At 36.4% G+C, this 13,773-nt stretch overlaps 1 protein-coding gene across 1 annotated transcript in view; it reads left to right on the top strand.

Annotated features, from left to right (window-relative positions):
• LOC140137800 (uncharacterized) overlaps positions 1-13,773 on the top strand; it is a 571,667-nt gene that overhangs the window by 534,297 nt on the left and 23,597 nt on the right. Inside the window, 2 exon segments of the mRNA XM_072159582.1 lie at positions 245-338; positions 341-419. Of these exon segments, the coding sequence (XP_072015683.1) occupies positions 245-338; positions 341-419 (173 nt within the window).

Genomic DNA, 13,773 nt, shown 5'->3' on the forward strand with positions numbered 1-13,773 from the left:
GGGTTACAGCTATGTCATAATCCCCATATAATATTTATTTAGGGCAGATCTGCTTATATATGATGCATATGTTGATCAGAATTCTAAAAACCACGTTCATGGCAGCCACCTGAGATAAACTCATTTATTTTTTACTAGTTGATGTATACGTAATGTGGTGAGTTGCATCCTTGACTTGTTAAAAATTGATTTTCATCTATGATACTTAGACTCAAAATCTGTGTCCTTTTCTTTAACTTTGCAGAAAGCACGGCGAACACTGTCGATGGGAGACGACCACCTCCTGAGAACGTCGCCGGTGGACCAGCCGAATTCCATCGATGCTGTCAAAGAAGAGGACTAAACGCCTGTGAATTAGTAGCAACCACAGAAAACAACTCAGTGAACGAGAGGCAACCTCCAAGAAAAGCAAGAAATATGTAAGCTTAAAGAAATATTTTAATAAATTCAATTTTAATTGGGCCTACAAAAAATGGCTGTGATAACTATTGATACTCATTAGGGCTTTCCAGGTAATCATGACCAGAATCCTAAGATATTCGACAAATTTTAAAAGGCCTGCGGCACTCGCACAATAAAGTATTTAAGTTTTCTTGTATAGGAGTTATATTGCTGAAGTGGCATATAACTTATTTAGGGGATGATATGAAAATATTTGGTCATGCAAAAAATGCCAACTGTACACTATAGTACTTAAGCGCACCCCCATCATGCCCATTGAAAATTAATGTTCAAAATGTGCTGACAAACCATTGCACCTTGAAACTGGGAGTAGAAGAAAATACATTATTATCTTTATAATAACATATAAAAGGATTTTGAAAAACAATTTGTAGAAACCGCAGAGTCAAGGCAGAGATCCAGACATAGCATCCCAAGATAAGCTGGAAATTGTAAGCCTATATCCCATACAATTTATTCTTTGATTAAGAAAGTAATGAGTACATCTTGATAAGGCTGTCTGAGTCCAGAATGATTTACTAGTTTATATTGGCAGCACACAACAACATTGTGAATTCTGTAGAATTGAGTTTGATTGCCACATGAAATATCCTTGAATTCGCAGGAGTCATGTTCACATTTTGAATTACACCTGGCGGAAAGTTACACTAACGTTGATCAAAATTCCACAAATATTTTTCATACTCCTACCCCGTGTCTACACCAAGCCTACTTCTAGCACTACGCCAACCAGTTCCACCAAGCATTCACTTCTGGTCAGCGTAAACATCGGCTACCACTTCCGATGTTTCCGTGACCTTTTTCAACCATGCCATATGTAGTCTTAGTTCCGACCAAAAAAAGGTCAAACTTACACTGGGTGCCAGGCATAGCAGCGTTCACATTGCAACATACGTATATACGCCTAGCAGAGATTACTCATAACTCGCTACTACCAGTAACCTTTGTCAGGAATAAATAGTCGGATGTACACCTGGCGGAACTTATGCTGACCATCGTTCACACTGTCACTACCTCTGGCAGCGCCTATACCGCTACTCCTATAGGCCCTAGCAACTTGCGCCAACCAAGTTCCGCCGGGCATATGTCGTGACAATGTGAGCACAACTAGGGACTATAATATGTATGATATGGGTTTGATTTCCATCAACCTGAAAATGGCAATTCTACACGGGAGGCAAGATCTGCATTAAAACGGATGCACATTGATGCATTTTAATGCAGATCTCACTCTCGGTGTGGAGTCACTCAATGTCTGCTGTTACTGAGAGCTGATCCAAGATTTGTTCTACATTGTAAACTGAGCTCAAAAAGAAACTTATAATTTTTTACAACTTGTGAATCACAAGGTCATATCTTAAAATACTATCAATCAAAATGAACCAAAATTACACACATGATTACCTTAATACTCTACTCTCAAAACACATGTCAGTAATCAAGCAGTTGTCCAACTGACACAACAGCAAAATGCACTGTCATGGGACAGCTTCCTGGACTTCCTTCACTTTCACAGCCCAACATTTGGCACCCAGGACAAAAAATCTGTGAGAATGCACACAAGATCCTTGCACAGATGATAAAGCGGTGCTGCTTTCTGCTTTTCATACACTTTTTTCATGAAACAGGGCTTGGCTGTAAATGTGGTCCAGGAAGCTGTCCCGTGTCAGTGCATTTTGCTGTTGTGTCAGTTGGGTAACTGCATGGTTACTGACATGTGTTAAGAGTAGAGTATTGAAGTAAATCTGTGTGTAATTTTGGTTCAATTTGATGGACAGGATTTCAAGATATGACCTTGTGAAAAATTATAAGTTTCTTTTTGAGCTCAGTTTAGATGCAGAGTATTATATGGGATTCAAGGTAATGAATTGTTTGTCTCACTGATTTTATTTTTTATTTTTTAGTCCTGGCAAAAAGATGCGTCCACATTCTCATGTATTTCATTATTGGACCTGTCTATCAAGGAACCATCTCAATGATGTTGATATATAGTCAGTAGGGCTGAAGGGGATAAAGCTTAAAAGTACCAAGAGATATAAAAGCTCTGTTTTGATTGGTTACTCAGCTGATTATGTCATGTAATTTTCCAATCAGGGGCTCTGTAAGAAAGGCAGAAGTGCCCATAGGGTTAAGCAAACTATATTTTCATAATTTGGTACCAGAAGAGAAAACATTATAGAGTTTATGAGCTGAGGGACGCTTTATCGTCAGACACAACACCTTGCCTATGGATGTAACATGCATGCATGCTGGTATGGGCTCGAATAACATATGCGTTGTTATCCAGAGATTTCTGCCAGTCTTGAACAAATCGGACAAAGTTGTTGCCTATTATTATTGATTCCGCGATAGTGTTTCATATAGGCACATGTAATCTGCTACTCCATCTTGTGTTTGGAGTACACAGGTAAAGTGACACTGCCTCTGGTTCTTGTATCTCTATTGACCAACTTAAGCTTGCCACCACGGCCACAGTCTGCATTGGGCTATTCTATTTGAAATACACCCCCATGTGGAAGATTTTAGAAATACTCTGTCTCTTATTTTAAATCACCCTCCCTCAGTGGAGATTCAGATTTAATCTGTTACAGAGGGTGTATGATATTCAAATGGAGCTGCTTAATGTGTTCATTTCATTTGAAATTCATACTCCCTACATTGAAGACTTTATTTAAATATCTTCCACAGAGGGAGTGTGAATTTCAAGTGGAGTAGCCCTTGTGCCATGTACAGCACTCCTGTTGATTAGATGATCGTGCAACACAAGACCAACCAAAATTATTCATCGACTCTTGTCTGGAGAGTGGCTCTGTAGCAAACTTTCAATTGAAATAGTGTACTTTTATCACCATATACTTAAACATTGAGGCTTTAAACATTTATCTAAACACTTCAATATGTTTACTTGCAACACTTTTTAAACACTGCTTTGTATTTACATAGTTTAGGTATAGGAGGCAAACGATAAATTAAATACTTTAAATGCTCATAAACACTAAATGATAAATACATCCAAGTATTTAGGTATTTAACATAATATACACATAAAGTTGCGTTCTTCTTTCACCTGAGGAGCCTTTGGGCGAAACAGACTGTAGTGAACATGGAATAATTTGTTTCTTTTAATGTTATGTAACATAATATACATATTGCTTAAATTGAGAAAAGAAAGAAGTTATGAACTAAACATCAAAAGTGTTTAAAGTTAAGCATTGTAGACATAAACAATTTGTTTTAAGGTAGGTGATCAGATTTGTTTGTATTGTGTTTTGTATCTCACATTGAGGCCTGTACTAAAATAATCCAATTCCCAAGTTTTAAGTAAATTGCACTAGCCGTTTTGATATTAGAATTAAAAATATGATTCACAATGGCCCATACCACAATTGGGGGTGTGGCTGTCACTTTGCCGTTCATAACATCTAAACGGAATATATTTTAGGCCTCACTGTTAACATAGTTCGTTTTATGCAAATCCAAGAAAAATGAAGATGTTAAACTCACATTTTTAGTGACGTTTCACCACTACACTAGTGGTTTCTTCAGACTGGCAACCCATCACATCTGACTGCTTCCTTTTATAGGCAACAGGAACCTCTATAGAGGGCGTCACTATATAGAGAAACGTCACTAAAAATGTGAGTTTAACATCTTCATTTTTCTTGGATTTGCATAAAACGAACTATGTTAACAGTGAAATCTAACAATCCAAATGAACTTGTTCAAAGATATTTTAGGCCTATTTTCACCAGGATTTATGAGAAAAATATGTGACCATACATCCCAAATGAGCCGTAAATTCGGCCCCCAGTCAATTTAGTTTTATTTCCTGTTTAGAAAATATATATCATAAGCTTTAAAATGGTATATCATTTGAATTCAAACGATATCCAGAAGCGAGGATATGGTTTGTTGAACTTTGCTCCTTCAACAAAATGTTACCTTTTTCGGTTCTACATGTGTCTCTTTATCCACATTGCTGGTAATAAATATCAAACAGTCATAATTGGCGGTCATTTCAAATCATCCCCAAGTCAACGAGGTTCAGGAATGTACTCTCATTGTTAATTGTTGGTTATACATACCTAGACAAAATACAATGCTTTGTAACCCACCACTTGAACAGGATTTAGCTAAAGCAAACAAAGACCAGAGCTATTTAAGAATTCTATAGAAATAGGTAAAAGCTTATTATCCTCTTCAACAATAGGATTATTGATTGTTTTATAAGGTGTTTGACTAGCACTATTAAAATGAGATACATATCGCACCAACTGGAGGTACCTTCATGCACATTTTACACTGTAACTCAGAATACAATTTAGGACATTTACGGCTTATTCGTCGTGTATGGTCACATATGAGCTTTTCTCCATTTCGATAGGAAAAAGTTGGGGGATGAGGCTGTTGATCAGGTCACCCATCTTAAGCTTGAAATTAAAGCATGCATTTATATATTATTTGTTTAGTATCTAAATACTTGGATGTGATTGCATAATATCAATATTAGAAACCATGGTCATATAATATGACAGCATATGATATGTGATGCAATCAAGCAAAATGAGTCGGATGTCGGGAATATTGATTTCAAGATATAACCAATAATAGTATTCAACTTCCTTTGTATTTTATTGTTCTGAGCAACACTAAAATGGCCATAACACTAGAACCATAAGTTTAATTATGATGGGGTTTTCACCAAAATAAAGTTCAGAGAATAGCTCATGTAGTGAGATTGAAAACTGAATTTTGATTTTGATCGACATCAGACTCATTTTGCTTGATCGCATCACATATAGCCTATAGGCCAATGCACACTTCACTTGAGCTGTTTTAATTTATGTAAACAAGTACAAGCTCTTAATAGTGGCCTATTTCTGCTCATTGAGCACTTCTACTTCTAGAGGCAGCTAAGATGGTGCAGAATATTTGCATTGAAGTTCATTTCCAAAAGGGATTAAATCCTTTTTATATAGTTCTGATAAAAACCAACGTTTTTTTAAATAAGGATGTTGCACTTCTTTTATTAAGGGGTTTTCTCTCCCAATGAAAGATACCATTTGCTGAAGCTTAAAAACAGGTTTGGTTTCATTTTATTTTTGGGCACTATTATTGAATTTGATTCCTTTTGGAAAAGGATGTTTATTTCAATATAAGGGGGGCACCTGAAAGACTATGTCAAATCACACTGGAAACAGAAAACTGCATTTAAATACCTCTTAAACTTTTTGAACTATATTTTTTCGTTATTTTGTGAGAAAACTGCCAATTTTGACAATTTTTTGAAACAACACTAATTGTGAGCAATGAAATAAAAAATAATCCCATTGATTTTATGTTTTCTTGATTTCAAATGTAATATCCCTTTAAAGAATGAGGGCCTGGTAGCAAAGCTATGCTAGTATTTTCCTACGAGATTCATGAACTCTACTTTTGTAGCTTACTCTCTAATTCTGACATAAAAGGTTAGTTTCCTTTCTTACTTATTTTGATGTAACAAGTCGTATGTTCATCATAGTTCAATATACGTACCACATGCCTGATGTGTATGCAGTTCCCCTGGCAGTGGTTTTGTGTCTTGCATAATAAGTTGTAAGCTTACTGTTGATGTCATTCTTGATATGGAGGGAGTGTTTTAAAGGGAGAGTGCAGTGCAGTGGTTTGGGCACTTGTCGCTGGTATGTGAGGTCCAAGGTTCCATCCCAGTAGTGGCGACATGTAGAAAAGTTTGAATTTAATTGCAAAATAACTGTAAATTAAATTCAGACTCCTGCTCTCCCCATGCTTTATTTAGAATTGAGTAAATAAGCCGTGGAAGTACTTTGGAGGAGAATGTTAAGCTGTCGGTCCCTGTCAGCTATGTACAGATAGCCATACCTGTAGAAGAAATAATTAATCTTTTCATGTTTTTCACTTCTAAACTTGTGTAGGCATGGGTGCAGGCCAGTACCCAGCCACAACCCACCCCCAAAAAGAAGTCCCTCCGAAAAAATAATAATATTTGTACTCTAGTCAACTGGACTTACTATTTTTGAGTGGGAAATTTTCAAATCCAATCCTGAATGCATGATCAGCCATACTGATCTTCTGGCGTTAAATAATTATTATTGTTTACTACCTGGATGAATGATAAACTTCACAAATGCATTCCCTCAGAAAAGGGTAGAAATATTCCTAACTGTCCAAATTAGAAAGAAACAGACCACTTGTTCATGTTGAAATTGTTCAATTTGGGGGGGGGAAGGGCCACATTACACATTACAGAAATTCTGCACCAACAAAAATTTTAGAAATATACTACGAGTGATTAATGTTTTCTGAGGCCATAAGGTATATTGCTGATCGAGATCGGTGGGCAAACGTGATGCATGCTGGGTATGAAAAGGGCTCAAAAGCTATAGAATTTGTCACCTGAGATCGCAAATTTGAGCCCTTTTCCTTCCCAGCATGCATCACGTTTGCCCATTGATCTCGAACAGCAATATACCTTATTAAAAAAAAGGTGTTGCACCTATAAGAAACACCAGTAACCTGTCAGTAAATTTAGAACCAAAGATGTCTTAGCCAGAATGTTGTGTTCAGGCCCGTATGCAGAATTTCATTTGGGGGTGCTGATTTTGAAAAAGTGGACCTTTTTCCAGGGGGGGGGATTTTGTGAAAAGTGGACAAAATTTGGACCTTTTTTGTCCAAAAAGCGTAAAACATCTGATTTTTTTGATCGCTACTCTCGCAAATTCTGAAATTTTGGGACTTTTTGTATACTTTTCCAAATTTGGGGGGGTGCATCGTACACCCCCACCCCCGCGTACGGGCCTGGTTGTGTTACATACCATTACATTATGAGAGCATATAACAGAGGGCTCTTTTACATCAGAAGTGAAAGATGCTCACAGCAAAATGATAAAGTTATACATGAAAGGAAAATATGCAGAGACAATCAAATATAAGAGAAGAAATATGTACAAAAATTGTTCCTTGCATGATTGAAGTTTATGACCTTTTCTGAAAGCTGCTAGTAATATAAACTTAAAATTCCATCTCAATTTCAATTTTGCAATGTGATTCAGAAAAAATAAAATCGTATGTCAGTAAAATGAATTGTGAGAATATGGTTGTAAGCATTCAATTTTTTGTGTATCTCTTATTGTCCCCAGTAAAAAATAGCCCCCATTTCAGAACACATAAGTGTCATTCTGATAGAACCCGGACCAGGATTGGTGGATAACACCTTTGGGGAAGATTTTTTATGAAATTGGACAACAAAATGTAAACCAATGAGGAAAACTTAAAAAGTAATCCTTCTTTTGGTCAATGATAGATTCTCAAGTTCCAACATGTGGTGGACATTTTTAATTTGAAGCAGCTACATACTGAGGTGTATGAGTTCAAAATGGCTCAATTTAGTACCCGTCCATTGCAAAATCCAGCCTGTAAATGCCTCGGGCAACCTGTAAATGTTGATGGGCAAGTTGTAAAATATAGCCAACTCAATTGGTAACTGGCCCAAGCTCTAACAGCAAACCAGTTGTTAAAAAAAGTTCAGCACAATCACTGGTTTAAAATATTTTCACGGTTTCAAAATTCAAATTCATGGTTGCCTGTTTAACCTCCAAAAGCATGAATATTATGTACCCCGGCAAAAATATCCCATAAAAATAACAGTATTTTTGATGCATGGCACAATGTAGTGCCTTTCACATAGTAGCAAAGTGCTGCTGTTTTACGTACATTGTGAATATCAAAATCAATTGACATCCTTCAAACCTACCTGAGGACATGTCTGTAACCAGTCTGAATATCCAAACATTGACAGCCATTGCAGGCTAAACAGGTGAAGCTCATATTTTCATCACTTAACGCTCACATTTAGTTAGTAGTGTTCACTTAAACTGTAACACGTGCAGCTAGCTGTATTGAAGAGGTTTATGAACCGAAATATTGCAGTCTCCTCTCAAATTAAATCTGTGTCTATAGTATCTACTGAAGATAACAATAAGCAACTGCTATCTACAGAAGATAGCAATAAGTAACTGCTATCTACAGAAGATAGCATTAAGTAACTGCTATCTACAGAAGATAGCATTAAGCAACTGCTATATACAGAAGATAGCATTAAGCAACTGCTATCTACTGAAGATATCAATAAGTGACAACTGCTATCTGTTGAAGATAGCAATAAGCAACTGCTATCTACAGAAGATAGCATTAAGCAACTGCTATATACAGAAGATAGCATTAAGCAACTGCTATCTACAGAAGATAGCAATAAGCAACTGCTATCTACTGAAGATAGCAATAATCAACTGCTATCTACTGAAGATAGCAATAAGCAACTGCTATCTACTGAAGATAGCATTAAGCAACTGCTATCTACTGAAGATAGCAATAATCAACTGCTATCTACTGAAGATAGCAATAAGCAACTGCTATCTACTGAAGATAGCAATAAGCAACTGCTATCTTCTGAAGATAGCAATAAGCAACTGCTTTTTCCAAAAGAGTTTTCATAATCAGAGTTATCTTGAATTCAAAGTGGTACTATCAACTCCGCTCTTGAAAGATATATTCTTTTCTTCAGAATAGGCTGTTGCAGTTGAAATCCATACACCCCATATGGAGGACATGACCTTAATCTTCCACACAGGGAGTGTCGATTTCAAATGGAGTCACCCATTCAGGTAACCTCATTTGAAATTCACACTCCCTGTAGGGAAGATTAAGGTCATGTCCTCCATATGTGGTGTCAACTGGAATAGTACAATCCATATTAGCTGTGTGAACGAAGAGGCTGTAAGATAATTCTTATAATGCATTTTCAGCGGTTCTTGAGGTACATAACAAAATATTGTGGGGGATCCTTATGCCACACTTTTGGCTTTACTGCGTTATTTGAATTTCTTCACAGATCATCTCTAATATTCACATACCCAATTCTTTTCTAAATGACAAGGCATCAAAAGGATAGTTAAGGTTCAAATTGTAAACCTGCTTATTAATATTTCAAGATTGTAGAACATTATTCAAAAATAGCTTCTTTATAGTCGACTTCTTTAGCATCGCCTTATATTAATACCTTCTTGCGTTGCTTCATCAATCACAATCACGCATCTATTTATAGCATCAACATGAGAGTGCAAACATAGTGTATGTGCAAAAATATTGATGGCTGCCTTCCGTAAAAGGCACTTATTTTGCAGCGCACACAAATAGGCTAGATATATGATAAGTGTACATAATACACATAGCAGCTATTACATTTTCTTTTCAAAAATGTCTTATGCTTGCAAAAGTGTAAGAAGATGATTAGATATGCCATATATTAGAACTATAACGTCATCGGTAGACAGCACCTATAGCAAGGTTAACCCCTCAATACATTGTATTGCCAGGCATAAGCGCTGGTTCCACAATTTAGGACTTGGGAATAAACATACGTAGCATACACGTGAGCTGCATATTGCAGTGTTTTCTTTCTATCCTTGTATGTATACATTCTAGTACCCTGCTTGCACACCTTGCTATGCGTGTACCGTACTCTCTACTTTATTTTTGAACTACTTGAAGAGGAACTGACGTATGGTACATGCTCAAGATTATTGACGACCATCTTGCTGGCATCATCAGCCAGGCTAACCGTGTTGTTTTCTGGCGATGCAAGCTTGATCCAGACAAGCAAACATCATGATGGGTGAAAAAATCATGGTGTGTTTTGCACCGTGCAGTTTTTTACTCGCAAGGTAAGCATAATTTTAGCCAAACCCCCGCATTGGAATTTGTTATTTTTGAGTGCTTTGGTGATTCTAAGATGTCCGAGGGAAAAATCATGGATCAACATCGGAAGTACAGGTATGTCTTAGAAATGATGTGGTGTGTATTTACGCTTTTGGTGGATGTTGTTGTTGCTGCTTATATAAGCTAAGCAGATTTTATACCGTCAGTCCCCATAGATGTTTAGAATTGTATTTTTCATGCATTTGAGTTGCTTCAGGGCATCTGTAGAGAGAGGAAGTATATGACTTCACAAATATCCATATCATTTGAATAATGATGTTCTGCATTTATTGCAGGGATTTGTAGGTATTTTACGATTGCTTATTATTTTGTAAATAGGTGTGTGATATGGTACTCGGTAGGGACAGGTAACTAGATTTGGTACCCAGACTACGAATACAGCGTTAAGTTTCTTAATGCTTGTGAATATACTTGCTGCATGCATACCGTGCATATTATTCTGTAGCATAAAACTAGCACATAGTCTGCAAATTGGCTGTTTTATGATAATAACTACATTAAAGCTACCTGTATGTGAATAAACCATAATATTGAAGCAAACATGCTAAAACAGGTGAATTGTCGCGTTCCTTTATCATTTTCAGAATTACTTCTGTATTTATATTAAGAGTATTTTTAAATACTCTTAATTGACACATAACCCTAGTCATGGTCTGCTAAATTGACACATAACCCTAGTCATGGTCTGCTAAATTGACACATAACCCTAGTCATGGTCTGCTAAATTGACACATAACCCTAGTCATGGTCTGCTAAATTGACACATAACCCTAGTCATGGTCTGCTAAATTGACACATAACCCCTAGTCATGGTCTGCTAAATTGACATAATAGGCCTAACCCTAGTCATGGTCTGCTAAATTGACACATTACCCTAGTCAAGCTAAAAACCAGCCTGAAAATATCCTATGTTAACAGATCTTTCTTTGAACCATGCAGTAAACAGAAAGGTTTTAAACTATACACACATATTCTTGGGTTCTACTCAGCTCTTTTCTGTTGGGCTGTGGGTAATGTGTTCAAATTTCTGAGTTTGCAAGTGTTTGTTCATTTTAGATGTAATTGAATTACTTGCAGAAAAGTTGGTATTTTAAACCCTGTAAGTTGTTGAAGCTAAATGTATTCTATCTACTGAAGATAGCAATAAGCAACTGCTATATACTGAAGATAGCCATACGCAACAACTGCTATCTACTGAAGATAGCAATAAGCAACTACTATCTACTGAAGATAGCCATAAGCAACAACTACTATCTACAGAAGATAGCAATGAGCAACTGCTATCTTCTGAAGATAGCTATAATCAACTGCTATCTGCTGAAGATAGCAATAAACCGCATGCTATCTACTGAAGATAGCAATAAGCAACTAATATCTACTGAAGATAGCAATAATCAACTGCTATCTACAGGAGATAGCAATAAGCAACTGCTATCTAATGAAGATAGCAATAAGCAACAGCTATCTACTGAAGATAGCTATAATCAACTGCTATCTACAGGAGATAGCAATAAGCAGCTGCTATCTACTGAAGATAGCAATAAGCAACATCTATCTACTGAAGATAGCAATAAGCAACAGACTGCTGTCTACTGATAATAGCAATAAGCTACTACTATCTACTGAAGATAGCTATTATAATCAACTGCTATCTACAGGAGATAGCAATAAGCAACTGCTATCTGTTGAAGATAGCAATAAACCGCATGCTATCTACTGAAGAAAGCAATAAGCAACTAATATCTACTGAAGATAGCAATAATCAACTGCTATCTACAGGAGATAGCAATAAGCAACTGCTAACTACTGAAGATAGCAATAAGCAACAGCTATCTACTGAAGATAGCTATAATCAACTGCTATCTACAGGAGATAGCAATAAGCAACTGCTATCTACTGATGATAGCAATAAGCAACAGCTATCTACTGAAGATAGCAATAAGCAACAGCTATCTACTGAAGATAGCTATAATCAACTGCTATCTACAGGAGATAGCAATAAGCAACTGCTATCTACTGATGATAGCAATAAGCAACAGCTATCTACTGAAGATAGCTATAATCAACTGCTATCTACAGGAGATAGCAATAAGCAACTGCTATCTACTGAAGATAGCAATAAGCAACAGCTATCTACTGAAGATAGCAATAAGCGACAGACTGCTGTCTGCTGAAGATAGCAATAAGCAACTGCTATCTACTGAAGATAGCAATAAGCAACAGCTATCTACTGAAGATAGCAATATACAACAGCTATCTACTGAAGATAACAATATGCAACAGCTATGTTCTGAAGATAGCAATAAGTAACTGCAGATAGCAATATGCAACTTGTATTTATAATAGTAATAAACAACTGCTATCTACTGAAGATAGCCATTTTGAAAAAAAAAAATTCAGGATTCATGGAATTGTTACTTGCAAAAGCCAGTGAAAATCACAGTGTGCTTGCTAATCTCTGGCCTGGGCATGTGAAGTTTTGTCACCAAAGTTGGCAAGAAGGACTCAATGCTAACTGCATCATTAGTCCATGGCACTATCTGTTGCTAATTTGCGAGTCTGACAAAGTGTCACAGATGTGGACCAGTGTAACATTGAAATTTTACAATTTGAGTTTGAGTGTGTGAAAATTTATGAAGACCTATAGATTTTAAAACAAATGGCCCTTGAAGATGTTGGCTTATTTTGATCACTGGTGTGATATCTATTGGTGAACAGGTATTTAATCCTTGAGGTTCACCCCTTAAGATTTCAGATGTATGGCAGGTCAATATGCAGTCTTCTGCCTAATTATATGGGACATTTATCCATATTTGATTATTGCATATGTGAATAAAAACATTGCACCTCTGGTATTTTTGGCAAGGGCCAAAACAATTTTACTTTGTATCTGAAAGTATGAGAGGTTTGCACATGATGTGCATTACACATGAATGTAATGTTCACACAGCATTGCACACATATTGCAAACACGCATACTAAAAATCAAAGTTTGCCAGGCTCTTGGGTGAGATATTGTTTCTATGAGATATTCTCTCCCCTTCATATCAATAAACTTGAAATGGATACAATACAACATGGAAATTTTGCTTTGTATGGTTCCATAGACAGTAGCAGGATAGCCAGAGGAATATAGGAACCTACACTACTGACAGAATTAAGTGCATGCAGGATTATGTTTGGCAGGGAATTTGTTGACTTTATTTTCACTATACTATATTAAAGTAACAAAGACAAGTATATAAAAGTATATATCTTTGGATAGGAAATAATGGAAGGAATTCAACTTTTTTCTTTCAGTTATTTTGAGCTATAATTGGTCATGTTTCCTTCACCCCATAATTTTATAATCAAGGGATGATTTAAATCGCTTAGGTTTAAGGTAGTGGTAAATTTATCCCACATATCAATGTAGTTTAATTCTGATTCTGTTGATTTTGCCTTCACAAAGGTAGATTGTAGTATGATGTCAGTTTTTGTCAATGCCCTGAGTAGAATGGGATTTTGACAGGTATC

Source organism: Amphiura filiformis, chromosome 17 (assembly GCF_039555335.1).
Source record: "Amphiura filiformis chromosome 17, Afil_fr2py, whole genome shotgun sequence".
Classification (NCBI taxonomy): domain Eukaryota; kingdom Metazoa; phylum Echinodermata; class Ophiuroidea; order Amphilepidida; family Amphiuridae; genus Amphiura; species Amphiura filiformis.